Genomic DNA, 19,737 nt, shown 5'->3' on the forward strand with positions numbered 1-19,737 from the left:
AACTCCCAACTAGAATGTCTGCATTGGAGAAGTTTGGAGAAGTCATCCGTTTTTCTCCGCACATGATTTACATTTGTTCAGTTGTTTGGTTGTTAAAGGCAGTATAAGATTAATGGTAAAATAAGAAGCTAAGAAAAGAAGCATTGGAGTTTTGGAGCACTGAGTTTTACTAAAGCATCTGTTTCTTTAAGTGCTGGATTTTTGGTCCTGTTGCTGTTTGGCTGTGAGGAAACATGGACTAGTCTGTTGGCATTTCTGCAAACATATTGCTCAACTGGGCCAAACGTGGCCTGGAGGAAGATGCATTCAGTGCATTAAGTGCTTTGTATTTGATAAACTGCTGGTCTTGCAGGTTTTCCCAGTATAGGTTCTCTTCTACTGTGAGCGACAAAATCTAAAACAAAAATCCAGAAAATCATATTGTGTAATTTTGAAGTATTAATTTGCATTTTATTGCATGACATCAGTATTTGATACATCAGAAAAATAAACTTAATGTTTGGTACCGAAACCTTTGTTTCCAATTCCAGATGTCAGATGTTTCCTGCAATTCTTGACGAGGTTTGCACTCACTGCAGCAGGGGTTTTGGACCAGTCCTCCATATAGATCTTCTCAAGATCCTTCAGGTTTCGGGGCCGTCGCTGGGCAATACGGACTTTCAGCTCCCTCCAAATATTTTTGATTGGGTTCAGGTCTGGAGACTGGCTAGGCCACTCCTGGACCTTGGGATACTTTCCCCTGGTTGTGTGCTTCGGGTCGTTGTCATGCTGGAAGACCCAGCCACGACCCATCTTCAATGCCCTTACTGAGGGAAAGAGGTTGTTGGCTAAGATCTCCTGATACATGGCTCCAGCCATCCTCCCTCAGTACGGTGCAGTCGTCCTGTCCCCTATACAGAAAAGCATCTCTACAGAATGATGTTTCCACCTCCATGCTTCATGGTAGGGATGGCGTTCTTGGGGTTGTCCTCATCCTTCTTCTTCCTCCAAACACGACGAGTGGAGTTTAAACCAAAAAGCTTTATTTTTGTCTCATCTGACCTCAGGACCTTCTCCCATTCCTCCTCTGGATCACCCAGATGGTCCTTGGCAAACTTCAGACAGGCCTGGACATGCGCTGGCTTGAGCAGGAGGACCTTGCAGCGCTGCAGGATTTTAATCCATGGTGGTGTAGTGTGTTACTGATGTTCTTCTTTGAGACTGTTGTTCCAGCTCTCTTCAGGTCATTGACTAGGTCCTGCTGTGTAGTTCTGGGCTGATCCCTCACCTTCCTCATGATCAATGATGCCCCACCAGTTGAGATCTTGCATGGAGCCCCAGACCGAGGGAGATTCTCCATAATCTTAAACTTCTTCTTATCATTGCTCCAACAGTTGTTGCCTTCTCACCAAGCTGCTTGGCTATTTTCCTGTAGTCCATCCCAGCCTTGTGCAGGTCTACTATCCCTGATGTCCTCACACAGCTATCTGGTGTTGGCCATGGTGGAGAGGTTGGAGTGTGTTTGATTGAGTGTGAGGACAGGTGTCTTTTATACAGGTAATGCGTTCAAACAGGTGCAGTTAATCCAGGTAATGAGTGGAGACCAGGAGGACGTCTTGAAGAAGAAACAACAGGCCTGAGAGAGCTGGGATTCTTACTGGTTGGTAGGGGATCAAATACTGATAATGGTTATGGTAAAATGATAATTAATTACTTAAAAATCACACAATGTGATTTTCAGGATTTTTGTTTCAGATTCCATCACTCACAGTTGAAGAGAACCTTTGATAAAAAACTTTGACATGCTTTGGAAGTGGAAAAACCTGCAAAATCAGCAGATCAAATGCAGCAACATTGCACATATCAAATACTTGTTCTCCCCATTGTAAAAAGTTTTAAACATGAAGCTCTTTCAACAAGAGGCGCTGAGGGCATCCTGATTTTAGCACTGCATTTATTAATGTACAGTAAGAATAAAGTGAGATCACTGTAGCTGTAATGTGAATACCTGAGTACTCAGGGGTTGCAACTTTGATGCCGCTGAAGGTACAACATGTCCCTCTGCCACCAGCATCTACAGACCTACTTTGCTGTTTAAAAATGTCTTCTGCTTATTAAATTAAGGTATAATCACACAAGCATTGGCTCCATTAGTGTGTTTTGTGAGAGAATCATGGATGTGATGTAATAGGTTTTAGAAATTAGCAAATATTTAAAGGTTTTTTACAGCATCATGATGCCACCACCATGGGGATAACGTATTGGTACAGTGTTAGTTTCCACACCCCTAGTGTTCAGTACGTAGACCAAAAAGTTTGATTTTGGTCTCATGTGACCAGATCACCTTCTCATGGCATGTTTGCTGTGTCTCCTACAACTGTGGCGTCTGGCTCTCCTTCAAAAAATCACTTTCTTGTTGTCACTCTTCCATAAAGGTAAGATATGTGGAGGGAAGATTGTCCTACCTGAGCTGCAGAGATCTGCAGCTCCTCTGGAGTTTCCACGGGCCTCTTTGCTGCTCCTCCTTGCCCAGCCTGCCAGTTTGGATTTAGGTTTCAGTGCTATCTTCAGGCTGTTTTCAGATGATGGATCATAACTCTGCTTTAAACTTCTCCACAACGTTCGCCCTGACTTGTGTGCTGGGTTCCTTGGTCTTCATGATGCTGCTTGTGTTGGTCCATCACACACAACTGATTTCAGATAAGTCCAACTTTATGGTTGTAATGTACCTAAATGGGAAAATGTGTAAAGGATGTGAATAGTTTTGCAAGCACTGTAATCATTAATTTCAAAGAATACCAAGACATTTTTTTTAAGTAGACAGAAGATTCTGTAAAAGGAGATTTTTGGCTTTCATAATATTAGCAGCAGGACTGATAGGAGAAAGAATACATTATTTTAGGACATACAAGCTGAACCAAATGAAAGAACAATGGTCTGAAGCCACAGACGGAGATGTGACAGATTTCTCTTAGAAGCTTCAGTAAAACCTCCATAAAGTGGATTTCCAGACAGAAATAGAGTGAAACGATTCAGTATGGCTGTTATTTCTGGGATTATGATCTTTTACACATTTTCTTTTTGTTCTTCCATTCAAAACAAATGATCAACACACAATTTTATAAAGAAAGAACTGATTATTTATAATTTATTATTATTATTTCATTAGTTTAGTTCTTTTGTAATAGTAATTTTTTGAACAAATACGTTTTCATTGTTATGTTGAGATAATATGGTAATAATGTTAAACTGAGGTAGAAACATTTCTAGTCTCACAAGACGGTCTTCACTCTCATTAGATAAAGACTTTAGCAAATACATGTGTGTATAACGTGAAAGACCTTTGAACTTTCATCTCCACCAGCTGTAATACATGTCTTAATTATTTCAAAAGGAGCAAATGGAGGTTTTTCTGACACTTCAATCAGTTGTTTAGTTTAAATGAACACCATCTGCAGCTTTTCTGTCTTCACTTCCTTTTAAGAAAAATAATCTTAATTAAAAATACTAATTAAATGATAATAAGGTTGAATTCTGGATATGAAATTTGCTTTTATTCAGTGAAATAATGTTTTAAGAAGCAAACCTTAGCAGGTGAAAGCTTGTGGGTAAAATCTTCCATCTGTGGAGCTCGCTGACATCAGAGGGAGAACGTTCTAATTGGCTAATCTCAGACTCCTCTCAGCTCATTGGCTATATGACGTCAAATAACTTTCATATTACCTAAACATCCACTCCTGATTGGGTGATATCACAGCATTTAAGTCTCAATTAAGAAGTGGACCCAAATCGAGTCACCAGGTCCTGCCGGTCTTTGCAGCCGTGGCAGTCAATGTTTAGTTTTGCATTGGCTACTTTCTGCTAAGATTGTCTAATTTTGTGTGAAGTCTTTGCAAACAGTCTCTTCTGATCCACAGAAGGCCCTGTCGTTTACTGGTTTATTGATTTTCTGACCCAGTTTGTCAGACCTCTAAGTGGTTTTCCAGAACCCTGAGTTCCTTTCCAGGTTAAAGTATCATAAAAGCCTTTCTCATAACATCTAAGATTTAAACTGATACTTTTAGCAGCTTTATTTGCGGATGTAGTGTTCCCATTTCATTCCAATGCTCAGTCAGAAAGCAGTTTATGATTTACAATTTGTTGTTTTTCCTTTTAGTTTATTTGATTTGCTTCATTTTATTTTATTTTATTCTGTTCATCATTTATAGTAGGTGGACATCATTAATTAATTAACGATTAATCATTGCATTGCATTATGTAAATGTTTATCTATTAGCTTTAGTAAACTTTCAGATTTTCCACAATTAATCTTTCAGTGAATATTAACGGCCATAAATCTTCTTCCTTTTAAAATGTAGTTTAAAACTACAGATTTCATCTTCAGCGGTTTTTAATCCAGTTTTTATTAATAAGCTGCAACATTGATCAAGTTTTTACAATAAGTTAAATGTTTTGGCTGGAGGACATTAAAGTATTTGAAACTAGCTGAAATACATAGATTTACATTCTAAAATGATTGCTAATATCTCCTGTAACATATCCCATCCTTCTGGCTGTTTCCAGATGTGTTTTATGGTAGAATAATATACAATAAGCTGCAGATGGAGAATGATGGCATGAGTCCATGACTTTATGCACATGAGAACCGAGGAGCATGAGCAGAATTTCTGAAGCCAGGCTCATTCAGGAGTAGCTTATGTAAGTGATGCTGGGAGCCATCCCTGTTTTGTTCCTGGTCAAACTGTCCTTTTCCAAACCGTTTACCCGCTGGCCCATAACAGTGAAGCTTTAAGCGTGATGGTAACCTTGTCCTATCCTGTGTCCTTGTCCACAGAAGGTGGCCAGATTAACAACAATGTGGGGCCGGGCTCCAGCATTGGCCAGCAGCACCCTTACCCTGCCCTCAGCCAGCTGGCTCAAGTCTATGAGCATCAGCAGCAGCAGCAGCAGCATCATCAGCAGCAGCAGCAGCAGCAGCAACAACAACAACAACAACAACAACAACAACAACAACAACAAAACATGGATGTGAACAAGTATGCCTCCCTGAAGGCAGTAGGTGAGTGGTACCTTCTCTAATCATCACTACTTCTCTCCATCAGCAGATTAAAGAGAACAGGAGACGTTGTTGTGGCTCAATATGAGCAGAAAGGACTATTTATTGTTGTAAAGAGATTGGACAACATCATAATTAGGCTTTTATTGATTGTTTTTTCCTTTCAGTGCACTTTATTGAAGGTTGTGTGACCTGAACACAAAGGCAGCCAATAGTTCTTGTAGATGTTTGAAGCAGGGATGTGACTCTCCTGTCGGAGTCTGGCAGGTTGACCTGACAGGTGTAATTGATTGCACCACAAGCCTGGACGCGCTGTAAGACACAAACTGCTTGTTGAGCTATCAGACTGCTCAGTGCATGCTGCCAGTGTTGATGAGGTAGCTGCCAGTGCAGGAGATTTGAATTTCTCCCACATTTCTCATTGGTTTATTTGGTGGTGCCATTGCTTTTTCATAACCTGCATAATTGGAGACTGACATACATTTTTCAGTTTGTGTTTGTCTGCTTTTTTCTGCTCGACAGGTAACCTGCCTTCAGTTGATTTGCTATTCAGTCCAGCGTGCCGCATATTATCTCCATCCAGATCTCCGCTTGAAGAGAAAGAAGATGCTATTTAGAAGCTTCACTTTATACGACAAACCAGTGAAGAGAGAATGTTGTTTTTAACTGGGAATTTGATCACAATGTGCAATAAGCAGTCATGATATTTCATGGGAAAGATAGTAACTCAGCCAGGAAATGTGGAGCCACATAAAATCACAGTGTTAAGGTGCAGGGTGCAGAGGTCAACCAACGTTCTGCAACTACAGTCCTCCAAACTCCATGTGGCCTTCAGATTAGCTCAGGAACATTGCACAGTTTCATGATATGGATTTCCATGGCCGGGAAGCTGCATCCAAGCCTTACGTCACCAACTGCAATGCATTGCATCAGATGCAGTGGTGTAAAGCACAGCACCAAGGGAGTCTAGAGCAGTGGAGACATGTTCTCTGGAGTGACGAGTCATGTCTCTCTGTCTGGCAATCCAAAGGAAGAATCTGGCTTTGACAGTTCCCAGAACAGCACTTCCCTGACTGCACTGTGTCACAAGTAAAGTGTGGAGGAGGGAGGAATATGGTGTGGGGCTGCCATGTTAGTAAAAGAAGTTTGAAAGCTGCAGCGCTTCTGAAACTGTGAGCAGCTGAGACCTGAGCTTAGGTTAACAAAGATTCTCATTAATAATCTAATTAAGATGAAACTAAATGCTGGAGAGGAGCAGAGTTTTATAATTCCCTAAAGATCAGATGAATGAAGACAGCAGATTCTCTCTGTATAGTTTTTCCATTGCATTAAAAGTGTTCTGTAAAATACCTACTTTGAAGATCAAACGACAAAGTTATTCTCATTTAACTCAACATTTCACACCTGTATTGAACAAGGAGAAGAAGAATAACAATCATCATGGGAGAGGCAGACATGCTACTTTTCTCCACTAACAGAAGCTTCAACAGATCAGAGTGCAGAGCGACCACAAGAGTTTGAGTAAAAATGAAAAGCTGAATGGTTCTCGATGGGAAAACCTCCCTCTCTGATGTGAGGCTCCTGCTTCCTTTCATCTCGTCACACATGAGCCCAACAGATGGATGCTGCTCCGGGAAAAGAAGTTTCGGAAATGAATAAAATATCTGTCATTAGGGAAAGTAGAGGTTTATGATAAAGGAGTAAAAGAATCAGAATCAGAATCAGAATCAGAATCAGAAAAGCTTTATTGCCAAGTACGTTTTTGGACATACAAGGAATTTGTTTTGGCGTAGTCGGTGCAATACAATACAAATGAAACAGTATAAACATATCTACAATATAATATAAATATATGTGCACAGTTTTAAGTGAGTGAGAGTAAATATAGAGCAGTATAAGATGCAAGAGCAATACAACAGGGCAGGTGATCATTGTGCAAGTAAAGCAGGAGTCCAAGCTGAGCGTTAATGTAACTCATAGAGTTACAGGTTACAGGTGTCCTGTCAGCAAAAAAAGGGGGGGTGTGGGTGAAAGGGAGAGTGTCAGGGTGGTTTCCGGGCTTTGTTAACCAGGCTGGTGGCAGATGGGAAAAAACTGTTCTTGTGGCGTGAGGTTTTGGTCCGGATGGACCGCAGCCTCCTGCCAGAGGGGAGAGTCTCAAAGAGTCTGTGACCGGGGTGGGAGGGATCAGCCAGAATCTTCCCTGCCCGCTTCAGGGTCCTGGAGGTGTACAGTTCCTGGAGCGACAGTAGACTGCAGCCAATCACCTTCTCAGCAGACCGAATGACACGCTGCAGCCTGCCCTTATCCTTGGCTGTAGCAGCGGTGTACCAGATGGTGATGGAGGAGGTGAGGATGGACTCAATGATGGCTGTGTAGAAGTGCACCATCATAGTCTTTGGCAGGTTGAATTTCTTCAGCTGCCGCAGGAAGAACATCCTCTGCTGGGCTTTCTTGATGAGGGAGCTGATGTTTGGCTCCCACTTGAGATCCTGGGAGATGATGGTTCCCAGGAAGCGGAAAGATTCCACAGTGTCAATTGTGGAGTCACAGAGGGTGATGGGGGCAGGTGGTGCTGGGTTCTGCCTGAAGTTCACAACCATCTCCACTGTCTTTAGAGCGTTGAGCTCAAGGTTGTTCTGGCTGCACCAGTCCAACAGATGGTCCACCTCCCATCTGTACGCAGACTCATCACCATCAGAGATGAGTCCGATCAGGGTGGTGTCATCCGCAAACTTCAGAAGCTTGACAGACTGGTGACTGGAGGTGCAGCTGTTGGTGTACAGGGAGAAGAGCAGAGGAGAGAGAACACAGCCTTGGGGGGCGCACCAACACGCCGAGGCGACCATCTGCGGCGCCATCTGTGTGCAGTAATCTCAAAGGGTATAATAATTCAAACATAACAGCCGTTTGTCAAAAATTAAAGAGTGAGAAGATCTTAGGTCTCAAATTTTACCCTTTGGTTCCATGTTTTCATCAGAATGTGGTGAAGAACCACCAGAAATGGTGAAACAAAGTGATGTATACTTGTCAACATTTTTACCAAAGCATCTGAAAGTGTTGCTTGCATTTGTATTTGATCCCCCTGAGTCACTACTTTGACGAACCATCTTTAGCTGCGAGTCCAGCTGCAGGCCGTGTGTGGTGTGTCTCTACAAGTTTAAAACATCTATTGGCTGAAGTTTGGTCCATTTTTTATAGACTTGTTTAAACTTGCTGAAATGGGATGAAGATCACCTGTAAACATAGATTTTGAAATCTTGCCACAAATCCCCAGTTGGATTTGGGTCTGAACTTTGACTAGGCTATTCTAACACAATAATATGGTTTAATAAAAATTATTGGTAGGTGTGCAGGTGGTCCATCCTCTCTCCATATTCAGATGATGGGTTGAGCAGAGCTCTGGGAGATGTTCAAAGCTTGGGATGCTGTTATAGAACCTAATCCTGCTTTAAACTACTCTGTTTGCTAATTAATAAATGATTGCACTGGATTTTATTTAAGGGTATCACAGTAAAGGGGCCTAAGTACAAATGCATGCCACACTTTTCAGATTTTCAAAGAAAGAAATATTTGGAAACCATAAAAAATGTTTCTTCCACTTCACAATTATTGTTGAATTGTGACAAATAGTGGTAAAGGTCAAGAGGATGGCTGTTTTATGAGAGGTTGTATGTGTAGTATCAGTCATTAGTGTCTAGTCAAAGTCTTGCATCCAATAATTGGAGAAATAAGTTCCAACAAGAGGACTTTGCACCTGACATTTTGCATCGCAGTAACCTGTCTGCTGTGGTGCACGCCTCAGGCTGATGCTGCTGTGTACACTCTGAAACAATGATGGGGATCAAAAAGGAGAGTTGTTTTCTCGCCGTGAGAAACTAAATTTCCTCGAAGCTGAAGACAAACTGCCACGAAGGAGACGAACAAAAATGCAGCAGACAAACTTAGTGTTCCTCAAGCTGTCTTGTGTACAGCCGTATCTACTCAAGCAGTCAGAAAATGAGAGAGCGTCTTAGCTGAAGGGGGGGCAGCGACTGCCTGTAGGCCAGAAAATCAATCTAACCCGTCTGAAAATGTCGCCACATCATTTGACGGTTTCATTATTTCATGTTAATGGGAAGAAAGATGCTTCACCCTTGATGTGGCTCTTCTACAAAAAGACAATACTTTTATATGTAGAACTTTTGAACATCAAGATGGGTTCAGGCAGTGATGTGAAAGTCAAATCTGCCAATATTGTTCAGGCTTCTTTTGAACCAACTTCTTCATCTATGCTTTTTCATGTCTACAATGGTCTTCACCTTTCATTCACCACTTAATCCCAACTGTCTTGTTCATTTCTTCTTGGTTTCCTAACCTTTAATGTCTGGACTTGTTTTGCTCTCTGCTTCCTTCCCCTCTACGTACCCTCCTCTTCCTCACTTCCCTTCTCGTTTTGATACTTTCATGGTCCCTTCCAGTCATTGGCCTCCCCTTTTCGCCCCTTGACAACCATCTGCTTTTCCACCCTAATGCACCATGCTCCATATTCCTCAGCAAAGAATCATTTGAGGGCTAATTGTGATCTGCTCCTATTGCTGCTCATATCCATTTTGTTAATTGGAGGAAGATGTGTCCTTCAGGCTCGGACAGGACTGACGGATGTCTCTTCCATAAGTGTGACTCAAAGAGGCACCAGGATAATGATCAGAAGGTTGAGATACCCCAGACTGAAACACTGGCTGTCCATGCTGACACTGCCACGCTGTCACCTTACAGCAAACCTTCATGTATGTTATTGGCATTTTATCGAGCAGTGCATAACTGTGAACTGGCCCATAATCATCCTTCCTCTTTACTCTGAGAGCCTGAATGGATTCCAGTACAACCCGGGTGTAACGTGACATAATGTAAGAAAATATCATAACTTGCAAAACGCTGCATGTGAGTAACAGCTGGGAGGAGTGTATCCTCTGTCTGCAGCACAGACTTGTGTTTTCACTGCCCATTGACCCGATTAGTTGTGAAACCGGGCCTGAGATCAGCACCAACACTTCCTCAGCCCCCACACTCTTTAATTGCCTCCCACTGCTTTCCCAACGGCCTGATAAGCCTCACATCTGTTAGTCAGCGTCCAACTCTTCTGTCCCCCTGGACATTTATATAAGGTCACTTTATTGGATTCTAACTGACGCCAAGGCACCAAACCAGCTAATGGTCTCTTGGATTTACTACTTGTTCTTCTGCAATAACAAATGACCAGTTATGGCCCCTGTGTTATGTAGAAATGTTCTCACCACAGTCATTTCTGCTATACATTCAAACTGTTTCAGTTTTCATTGACGGCAGGTAAAGTAAATCTCCTGTAATTATGGAAAAGGTGCTGAAAGCACAACTTCTTGACATTTTTACCTTTCACTGAATTTCTTATTGAACAGAACCTGCCTGAAAGCAATAAATGCTCAGATTTAAGCTGAATGGACTAACTTTAAAAACAACCTTTGAAAACAGTGAAGCAAACTTGTGATTAAACTGATCTTTAAATTTAAGCCATGCTCAACTCCAGCTTCACACATCCTGACAAGCTGAGAAAAAGCAGATTTACACCAAGTCTAACCCTCATAAAGTGTTTCTGACACTGGCACTGATGGGCTTCAGAGGAGCACAGGTGTTTTCTCTTCCTGATACATGGTGTTTGTCTCTGTGGGTTGCTGCCTTTCCCACACAGCGAAGCAGCGGTGTTTTATGTTTCTTTTCACGTACCCTGTTGGATATTTGCACCGTCGAGCTGACTACCTCCAGATTGATTTACCTGTCGCCTGAGCAAGTTTGAACCCAGGAGGTGGTCTGGCAGCGACTCGTAGGGTGAAATGCTGCAACCCCCAGCCCCCAACCCTCCCCCAGTCCTCAGCCATGGCCAGGCTCCGCTGTAGTCCCACTCATTCGCTCACAGAGTGATAAACTAGATTCATAGTTACAGCAGCAAAGCAAACTCACTGAGTGTGTTAACTTTATCTTCAAGGACAGGGAGGCAATGGGGAGCTAAAGAGTAATGAGTCGGCTGTGAGTGAGGATCGGACCGGGAAAAAGGTCACATTTTGCAGAGATAAGAGGGACTGTAGCTTGGTGACACTAACTGACAGAGGAAGGAATAAATATCAGGCTTTAAAGCTGACTCTCAGAGGCTAAATACACACACACACACACACACACGCTTACTGAGCGAGAAGATGCCTACACCAACAAATTGTGTTTGGTGTGGCTTTTTGTGGATCTACTGGCTGCTTAAAATGTTCTCAGACACTTTTCACAACAAAATTGATTCCTCAGTCTAATGATTTACAGAGTTGTAAATAATTATCGTCGCCATTACAGATTTTTGGTTTGGATTTTTGTGGGTCAGATTTGATTTATTGAAGGAAATAAAAGCTGTGAAAATATAATTAAAATATTATTAAATTAATTCTGCAAAGAAGAGTAGGTCAAGGTTTCTGCATCGTAATGTTAAAGACTCATTGTTAATCACTGGAAATACTTGATGGCAGTAGCTGCTGCCAAGGTGGCAGAATCAGGGTTTAAGGGGCAATTACTTTTCCACATAGGGTCAGGTTGGTTTGAATAGTTTTTTCCATTAGGGTAGGGTTAATCTGTGAGGTGGTGAATACTTTTTGACTCTACTACCTTTAGACATGAGTTAGTTTTTAATGGTTTAACAAAGAACAAAACAAAAATGGTGTTAAGGTACAATAACTAACCTGATAAGTTTAAAGGCAGTGTTTAAAGTATCCAGAGGCATGGTTCTCTTCTCTCAGACATTTCTCTATCTTTCTATGAGGCAAAGTAAAGATACATTCTGGGCTGTTTATTTGATTTCACTCCTCCAGTAGCACAACAGACCTCTTCTTGCAGGCGTCAGCAGAGGACCTTTACTCTCTGCTTTGCCAGTTTGATAAGAAGAGGCTGACTAACAAAGTTAAAATACATCCGGTCTGGTATTTGCTCTTTTTGTGGCAGTAAGGGGTTTTGTCACTTTAGTTTATATCATGTTTTAATGCTTTGCTTTCTGCAAAATTATGAGATTTCCTGTAAGCAGCACTTTCTACCTATGATCCTAAGGTTCTGATTTGCTCTTCAATAGCATGTTTGTTTTGACTTCAAACCTTTGACTTTTGTCCTCTGCTCTCTTGCTAGCTGCCAAGTACAATGGTGAACTCTACAGCAAGCGGCGGCTGATGGTGGAGCTGCCAACAAAAAGCAGCCTTCCTCTCCAACCGACGAGCAACCCCCGACCCTCCATGGGCAACATGTCATCAATGACTCCTCTGATGGCCGCCAACTCCATGGCTTCAAACCTCATGACCTCCAATCACATGAACCCCACCATGACGCAGATGGCTTCAATGACCCAAATGACATCAATGACAGCAATGACATCCATGCCTCAGATGACCTCGCTTACCCCGATGACCTCTATGACTCCCATGACCTCTTTAGGTCCACTGACTCCAGAGCCTGTGGCCACCTACGTGACTGAGATGCCCAGCATCTCGTCTGTCTCAACCCTCCCGACAGAGAGGCACATAGCAGGTGTAGGAGGCGGGGGACTCAAGCCAAATGGCCAAAAACCCAAAGGCAGCCACAGTCACACTGCCCACAGCTCCCACAGCTCCCACACTCATGCTCACAGCTACAGTAGCAAGGTGCCAGGCCTTGGGGCTTCTTCCCTGGCACATATGGTGGGGACCATGCCAGGTGGCACTTCCCTGGGCATCTCCAGGGCCGCTGAGACCGCCTTTGGCTCGAGCTCAGCTACGATGGGCCGTCCATTTGCCTACAGCTCCAACACAATCGCAACTGGGCATGTGATGGGGTTTGGGATAAAGAGCTGGGACGGGACTGAGACGGTGGGCAGGAGGAAGAGCTACGGGCACAAGAGGCCCCAGTGTACCGTGCTGGAGCCAAACCAGCTCCACAGCACTAGGGGCCAAAGTCACAGCCAACACTTCCTCCCCACACAGCCCTACTTTGTGACCAACAGCAAGACAGAGGTGACTGTGTGAGAGAGCATGAACAAGAGAGGGGAGAGGATGCGTGTGGAGTGGTGACACAAGTCATCTCTGATGGGAGATGCCAACTCCTTGGGTGTTCAGAGCTCCAGATGAAATGGAGCTTCATTGCCGTGACGTGTCTGAGTGAAAGTTGCCTTGAAAACAGAGCTCACCAATCAGATCACTCAAAAGACCTTGATGGTGACAACATACAATAAGTACCCGAGAGCCTAAAGAACAGGTGATGTTTGTACATTCGTGCTGATGTTCGAGTGTTGTCTCCTTCTCTGTAATGATGAGTATGTCTGAGTATTAGAGAAAGGCTGAAATCAGATGTTCCTACGGGAAACCAAACCTGAGAAGCAATACCATGAATGAAGAGTCAAGCATTAATCCCAGTAACAAAGAAAAACAGCAGTAATACCCACAAACCTGTCTGAAACGTTTCCTCACTGCCAGATGAAACACTGAACGGCCTGGAAGAAATAACCTTCACTCATGATTCACAACCGCATCTCCTGAGGGCTTTCAAGGAGACGGACACAATGATGATGATGACGGTGGATGGGCTTCGGGTTTGCAGACAGCACCTTATTAAGCTCTTCCCCGTCGCGCTGGCATTGTTCTGCTCTGATCTTTGTCCGTTTGGTGACAGCTCACCCAGATATGAGGAGGCAGGGAAGGCAGCACCGGGGGCAGATGCTGCGACTCATCATGCGACACGTTTCCCCAAACGGATAACTGTGGCAGAAACAGGACAATTCTAACTATTTAAATCTATTTAACACCCCAAAAACTCCCCAAGGTCCTTTAGTTTGAATAAAGTGGCAGCTACTTTAATATGATAAAACTACAACTGCACAACCAAATATGTTGCTGGATAAATATCTTTATGCTTAACGATGAAGTATTGATTTCGTTCATGTCTATACCTCGATAGCAAATCTAGAGGCAACAGGTGACGGAGTTTGATACATGAGAAACACTTTTTCAGTAGAAAGGAAATGAAATATGTCTGCAAACACAGAGAAGCATCAATAATTAACCTGGCATTAATTATGAGTATAAATAAAACCCATACAGTTATCTCTATATATTATGTAAACAATCCTATAATTAATCGTTTTCTGCCACCTTTAAATTTTGCCTTTAGTTAAAAAAAATCTTTAGAGGGGAAACAAAATCACCTCAGCCACATTCTTGCTGTAAAACATCACAGTTCCTGGAGATCCCAGGTTTCTCACAAAGATCATCGAGGCCTTTGGTGGAGGAACAGGCCCATAACATTACAGATCCTCCACCGTACTTAGCAGCCAGCAGGATGCCTTTTTTGACATATTCATTCTTTGTTTGAAGCTCAACACACACTGTGCAGTTTCATTATTTGTACAGGGCTTGAACACATTCCATTGTGCAAGATCAGCATGATGAGGTCCTGTGAAGTTTTTATAGAGTGGTGGAAGGTACTAGGGGGGAAAATTTAGCATATTTCTGGTATTTAGAAGTTACTTAAAATGAAGAACATCATATCAGTGGGATATAAGGATAAATATCATAAGTTGTGATAAATCTAAAATACCTATATCACAAAATTTAAGTTTAGGCTATAGTGTGATATTTTAAAGTCTGTCCATAGTTATAATAATGTTAGCGTCTGACCCTCCTGTTCCACATAATCCAAATGCATGGATGTACTTACTTTATGCCAACTTTCTATAACTTTGCAGACTCTCCGAACTAACTAAATCTGAACTAACCCTTTAATGGCCACACTGATCTGTCAGACTGCATCGATTATTGCTGCAGCAAAATCATGTGAGTTTGACACTGAAAAGAGGAAGATGAGGAGGGAAAGGAGGGCACTGTGGGAAAGACGAAGACAACAATCATGCTGCATGTTTTCCTCAGAAACTTTCAGGCACTGATTGATATTTGTCTCGGGTCATCTTGGGTCAGGACAGAGAATCCCTCACCCTGACGGACCACACTGAACCGGCTGATTTATGATAACCAGACCGCGCGAACCCAAACAAACACAACCTGACCATTTAATTGCTGAAAAGATCAATCTTAACTTGATCCGATCAAAGCACACAGTTCCAGTAGAGTTTAGTATATTTTACAAGAACAGAAAAGGTTTTTTATTTCACCAGTGAATAAATATTCATACTAAATATATTGGTTGGATTTCTCTAATAAACTAAAATATTAATTGATTGACTTTAAGGCCTTTTACCAGAGGGTGCTGTAATAAACACTCTGCAACATCTCATTCTAGTGGACCAAATGGGCCATTTTAAAGTTTAAATCTCAGACAGCACCCAGTAAAGTTGTGGATCTGCATCTCAGAAACATTTATTTCAAACTTAACTTTAGACCTTAAGGTGCTTTAAAGATTCCCTTTCAGACTGCTAGACTTGATGCAAGAAAAAACTAACAGAGGCAGTGTATGTAAAACTAATACATATATCTAACCTGCTAAAACCACTGCCACAAGGAGCTTTCTCTATTAGTTCATTCACTGACCTCGAGCTTCAAGCCCCAGAAGGAGAAAACAACCATCTGGAAAAATCTATGTGGGTTAAATGACTCAAATATAGAAATAAGCCTGTGAGTGTGACAAATAGGCCAAACCTTCGAAGGGCTTCTTCAAGCCTGTTTGCATGTTTCTGTTTTATTTTAACTCAGCAGCAACAGCTACAGTTCTCTCGTCTAGAGCGCCGTCTCTGTGATTAAATAAAGATTTTAGCAGAGAAGAAGTGAGAACATAGAAGCACAAACAGCTGTCGAGAGGCTTGGACCCACAACAACAGGTCTGTAGGTTGGCAAAAAGCAAAGAGAAGTGTTAAAAGCTTGTTTTAAACCTGGAGAAAAAGCGACGAAGAGGTGCATGTGACAATCTGGTGAGAGAGAAATATGTTAAATTATAATGTGCCTGTCAGAGACACGTTTTATTACAGCATCTAAATCAAAAATGACTAAGCAGGCCAAGTGTGAGATAAAGAGGATATTTTTGACGAATGCTGTGCAACACCCTGCTGCCTTCGAGGGTCACATGACCAAAGACCTGGGACCCGACTGAAGGCACGGAACGGGAATTAAAAAGTTGACAGAGTATTACGATGCGTCACATATACAGGACGCCCACCAGATCCACGCATGCCAAGCGGCAGGTATCATCCCAGCAGAGAGACGAAGAGTCAGCGCCGCTTCTTCATCTGCTGTTCAAGAAAGACTGTGAAACTCCAGATCTCGGCCCCTTTGTAGCTCTTACTGACATTATGCTTTTTATACAGAACAGTAATATACATAGCCTTTCTCTCTTCGTATCTGTTTCTATTTATCCTTTCTCCCTTTATACATTATATGAAGGGAATAGTTTCAATGCAGAAATATCAGAAACTACTTGAGATTGATGAATAATCAGAGATAATATTGCATTTTGAGAGATGTGTTTGGTTTCCCTTGTGTGAGCTAAAAAATGTAAAAGGTAAAAATGTTATTCTTCAGTTTTGTACCACTGCCTGTCCCTTTGAACACTGCACAGACTTTTCGCCAGGCTGTGTGAGAAGATCCTGATATTGTCTCTGAGGGGAACCAAACCCAACCAACACAAAATTAATCATGTAAAATTCAGATGATTAATCTTTCAGATTGTGAGGACATCTCTCCCTTTTCAGATCACCACACAGATTTGGCTCTAGACTCTAAATGTTCATTTTTCTCTGCTGAAGCCAGTCTTTGCTCAGTTTGGCAGCATGCATGGACTCATCGCAGCTTTATGGGATCAGGAAGTGATAACTTTCATCTGCCTTGATAAACACTGTAGTTTCATTGGAGGAAGAGTAACCTTTGAGCCATGATGCAGCCACCACCATGTTTTACTGTGGGTGTAAGGTTCTTTTAGAAGAATTTAAGAGCAGAAATATGACAAACAAGCTGCTGTTTTGATAAATACTGCCTGTAATCAGACGCTACAGTCGTGGAGAGACACACTTCCAGCGGTTGTCCCTGTATAGGTTGTAAAAATGGGAAATTAAAGTGGTTTATTCTGCAAGGCAAAGAAAAAGTAATTTTCTTTGCTGTTTCTATCCCCTTGAACACCGCATATATTTTGCTTCACTGACATTTGCCTTGGCTATGTGTGTAAATCCATCTTCAGTAAGCAGTCTCTGAAGACATCTAAACCCAAACAGAACAAAGATAATCATATGATTCAAAAACCCTGTCTGCAGCCACCCGGAATCTTTCACAGATCTCGCTCTTTTCCCTGGCGGATTGTAGTTTTGATGGTTCCAGAGTGAACGGAAAGGTCAGAGTTTGTGATCAGAGCCAATTGAATGAATGCAGCCAGGCAGAAAGCTGCAGACATTTTGTCAAGGCTTCCTTATAGTGCCAATTTATGGAGCCAACAACTGGTGAGCAGGCAGAGCAGCAGAAACAATTGGGAAACAAATCAAAGCAAGATTATCATTGCTCACAATTAGGGGCCCAAATAAACCAGTCAGAAAGCTGGGATGTGGCTGCTCTGTCTGGGTCACGGCTGATAGGGTCAGGACCACAGATGAGTGGGTTCAGAAGGCAGTGATGTCTGACATCATTCGTCAGTCAGTCAGAGAAAAAATGCAGCTGCAGAGAAAAGACACTGGCGGTCTGAAGGGTCAAACGGCCTCTAAATATTCCAGATGATGTCAACAATGGTGCATTTTTCCCAGAAGCATTTAAAGGATGAGTGAAGCTTGCTTTTGGGTTGTTTATTTTGACTCCTATCTCATCCTGACCGCTGAAAATGGACCAAGCTTAGCAGAAAAACTGGCTTCTTAGCTGCAACATTAAAACAACATTATTTAGTATTTAACCTGTCGTATATTGTTTATATTCATAGACAACAGAGAAATACCTTATACTGCAGCTTGTGGCTTTTTAGAAGTTAAAGCCAAATTGTCAGTCAGCATTTAACCTTCTGACACATTCATGTTGGAGATGAACTTCATATCCACCTAAAATTGTTCCAAACAAGGACAGTTGTGTTGTTATACCAGCAACCGCACAGAAATTGTGGATCTGGACGGTTCTGGTCATGTGAAAACATGAAACCCTGATCAGTCATTTCCAAACTTGTTCCGTCTTTAATTTATCATCCTGTGTAATTCAACTAACTGTAAACCAAATTCATCTGCAAGGGGGAACAAAATAAAGATTATAATAGCTGCACTACCCTGGTTGCATTAATATGTTCTTAAATTTTTTTTTGTTTGTTTCAGCATTCAGTCTTCTTTAGTTGGAGTCTACAGCATGCAGCATCTTGATTTGCCTCCTCTGCCTTACAAAGGTTCCCTAAATCCATCAAACTGTGGGAACATCTGTTGTCCAAAGCACTCTTCAGGTGACCCCCCAGATTGTCTTCCCAGTCTGGATCCTCACAAGGAGTTTACAAAACGTAACCCTTTATTTTTGGTGACTTGGTTGACAGGAAGTGTTTCTATATTCACCTACAGTGACAAAACCTTAGTTCCACCTGTACAAAGGTCACCCCAGAGCATGATGTTGCCACCACCATGCTTTACTGTGGGTATGGTGGGTTGGTAATGCTGATGGTTGTTTTTGTGGCCTAAAAGCTTAGGTTTGGTTTCACCAGACCATGACATGTTCTCCCTCGAGGTTTGGGGAGATTTTAACCAGGCATGAAGCTTTTCAATGGAAGAAAAGCGTTTCTTTTCCTGCAAGTCTTCTCTCTGGTCCAGATATATGGAAAATGCAAGAGATACTTCGTTCGTTCGTTCGTCGTCTTCCGCTTATCCGGGACCGGGTCGCGGGGGCAGCAGACTCAGCAGAGACGCCCAGACGTCCCTCTCTCCAGACACCTGCTCCAGCTCCTCCAGGGGGAGCCCAAGGCGTTCCCAGGCCAGCCGAGAGACATAGTCCCTCCAGCGTGTCCTGGGCCGTCCCCTGGGCCTCCTCCCGGTGGGACGTGCCTGGAAGACCTCCCGAGGAAGGCGTCCAGGAGGCATCCGGTATAAATGCCCGAGCCACCTCAACTGGCTCCTCTCAATGTGGAGGAGCAGCGGCTCTACTCCGAGCTCCTCCCGGATGGCCGAGCTCCTCACCCTATCTCTAAGGGAGTGCCCGGCCACCCTACGGAGGAAGCTCATTTCAGCCGCTTGTATCCGTGATCTCGTTCTTTCGGTCATGACCCAAAGTTCATGGCCATAGGTGAGGGTAGGAACGTAGACCGACCGGTAAATTGAGAGCTTTGCTTTTCGGCTCAGCTCTCTCTTCACCACAATGGACCGGCACAGCGCCCCCATTACTGTGGCAGCTGCACCGATCCGTCTGTCGATCTCCCGCTCCATTCTTCCCTCACTCGTGAACAAGACCCCGAGATACTTAAACTCCTCCACTTGAGGCAGGAACTCCCCTCCAACCTGAAGAGGACAAGCCACCCTTTTCCGGTCGAGTACCATGGCCTCGGACTTGGAGGAGCTGATCCTCATCCCAGCCGCTTCACACTCGGCTGCGAACCGCCACAGCGCATGCTGTAGGTCTTGGCTAGAGGGGGCCAGCAGGACCACGTCATCCGCAAAAAGAAGAGACGAAATCCACTGGTCCCCAAACCAGACCCCCTCCGGCCCTTGGCTGCGTCTAGAAATCCTGTCCATAAAAGTTATGAACAGG

At 43.0% G+C, this 19,737-nt stretch overlaps 1 protein-coding gene across 1 annotated transcript in view; it reads left to right on the plus strand.

Moving 5' to 3' along the window:
* The window catches only part of shisa9a (shisa family member 9a), a 75,122-nt gene extending 56,178 nt beyond the window's left edge, over window positions 1-18,944 (plus strand). Inside the window, exons 3-4 of the mRNA XM_047376200.1 lie at window positions 4,814-5,038; window positions 12,206-18,944. Coding sequence (XP_047232156.1) covers window positions 4,814-5,038; window positions 12,206-13,074 — 1,094 coding nt within the window. The 3' untranslated portion in view covers window positions 13,075-18,944. The remainder of the gene's footprint in view (window positions 1-4,813; window positions 5,039-12,205) is intronic.
* The last annotated feature ends 793 nt before the right edge of the window (window positions 18,945-19,737 follow it).

This window comes from Girardinichthys multiradiatus, chromosome 10 (assembly GCF_021462225.1).
Source record: "Girardinichthys multiradiatus isolate DD_20200921_A chromosome 10, DD_fGirMul_XY1, whole genome shotgun sequence".
Taxonomy (NCBI): Eukaryota; Metazoa; Chordata; class Actinopteri; order Cyprinodontiformes; family Goodeidae; genus Girardinichthys; species Girardinichthys multiradiatus.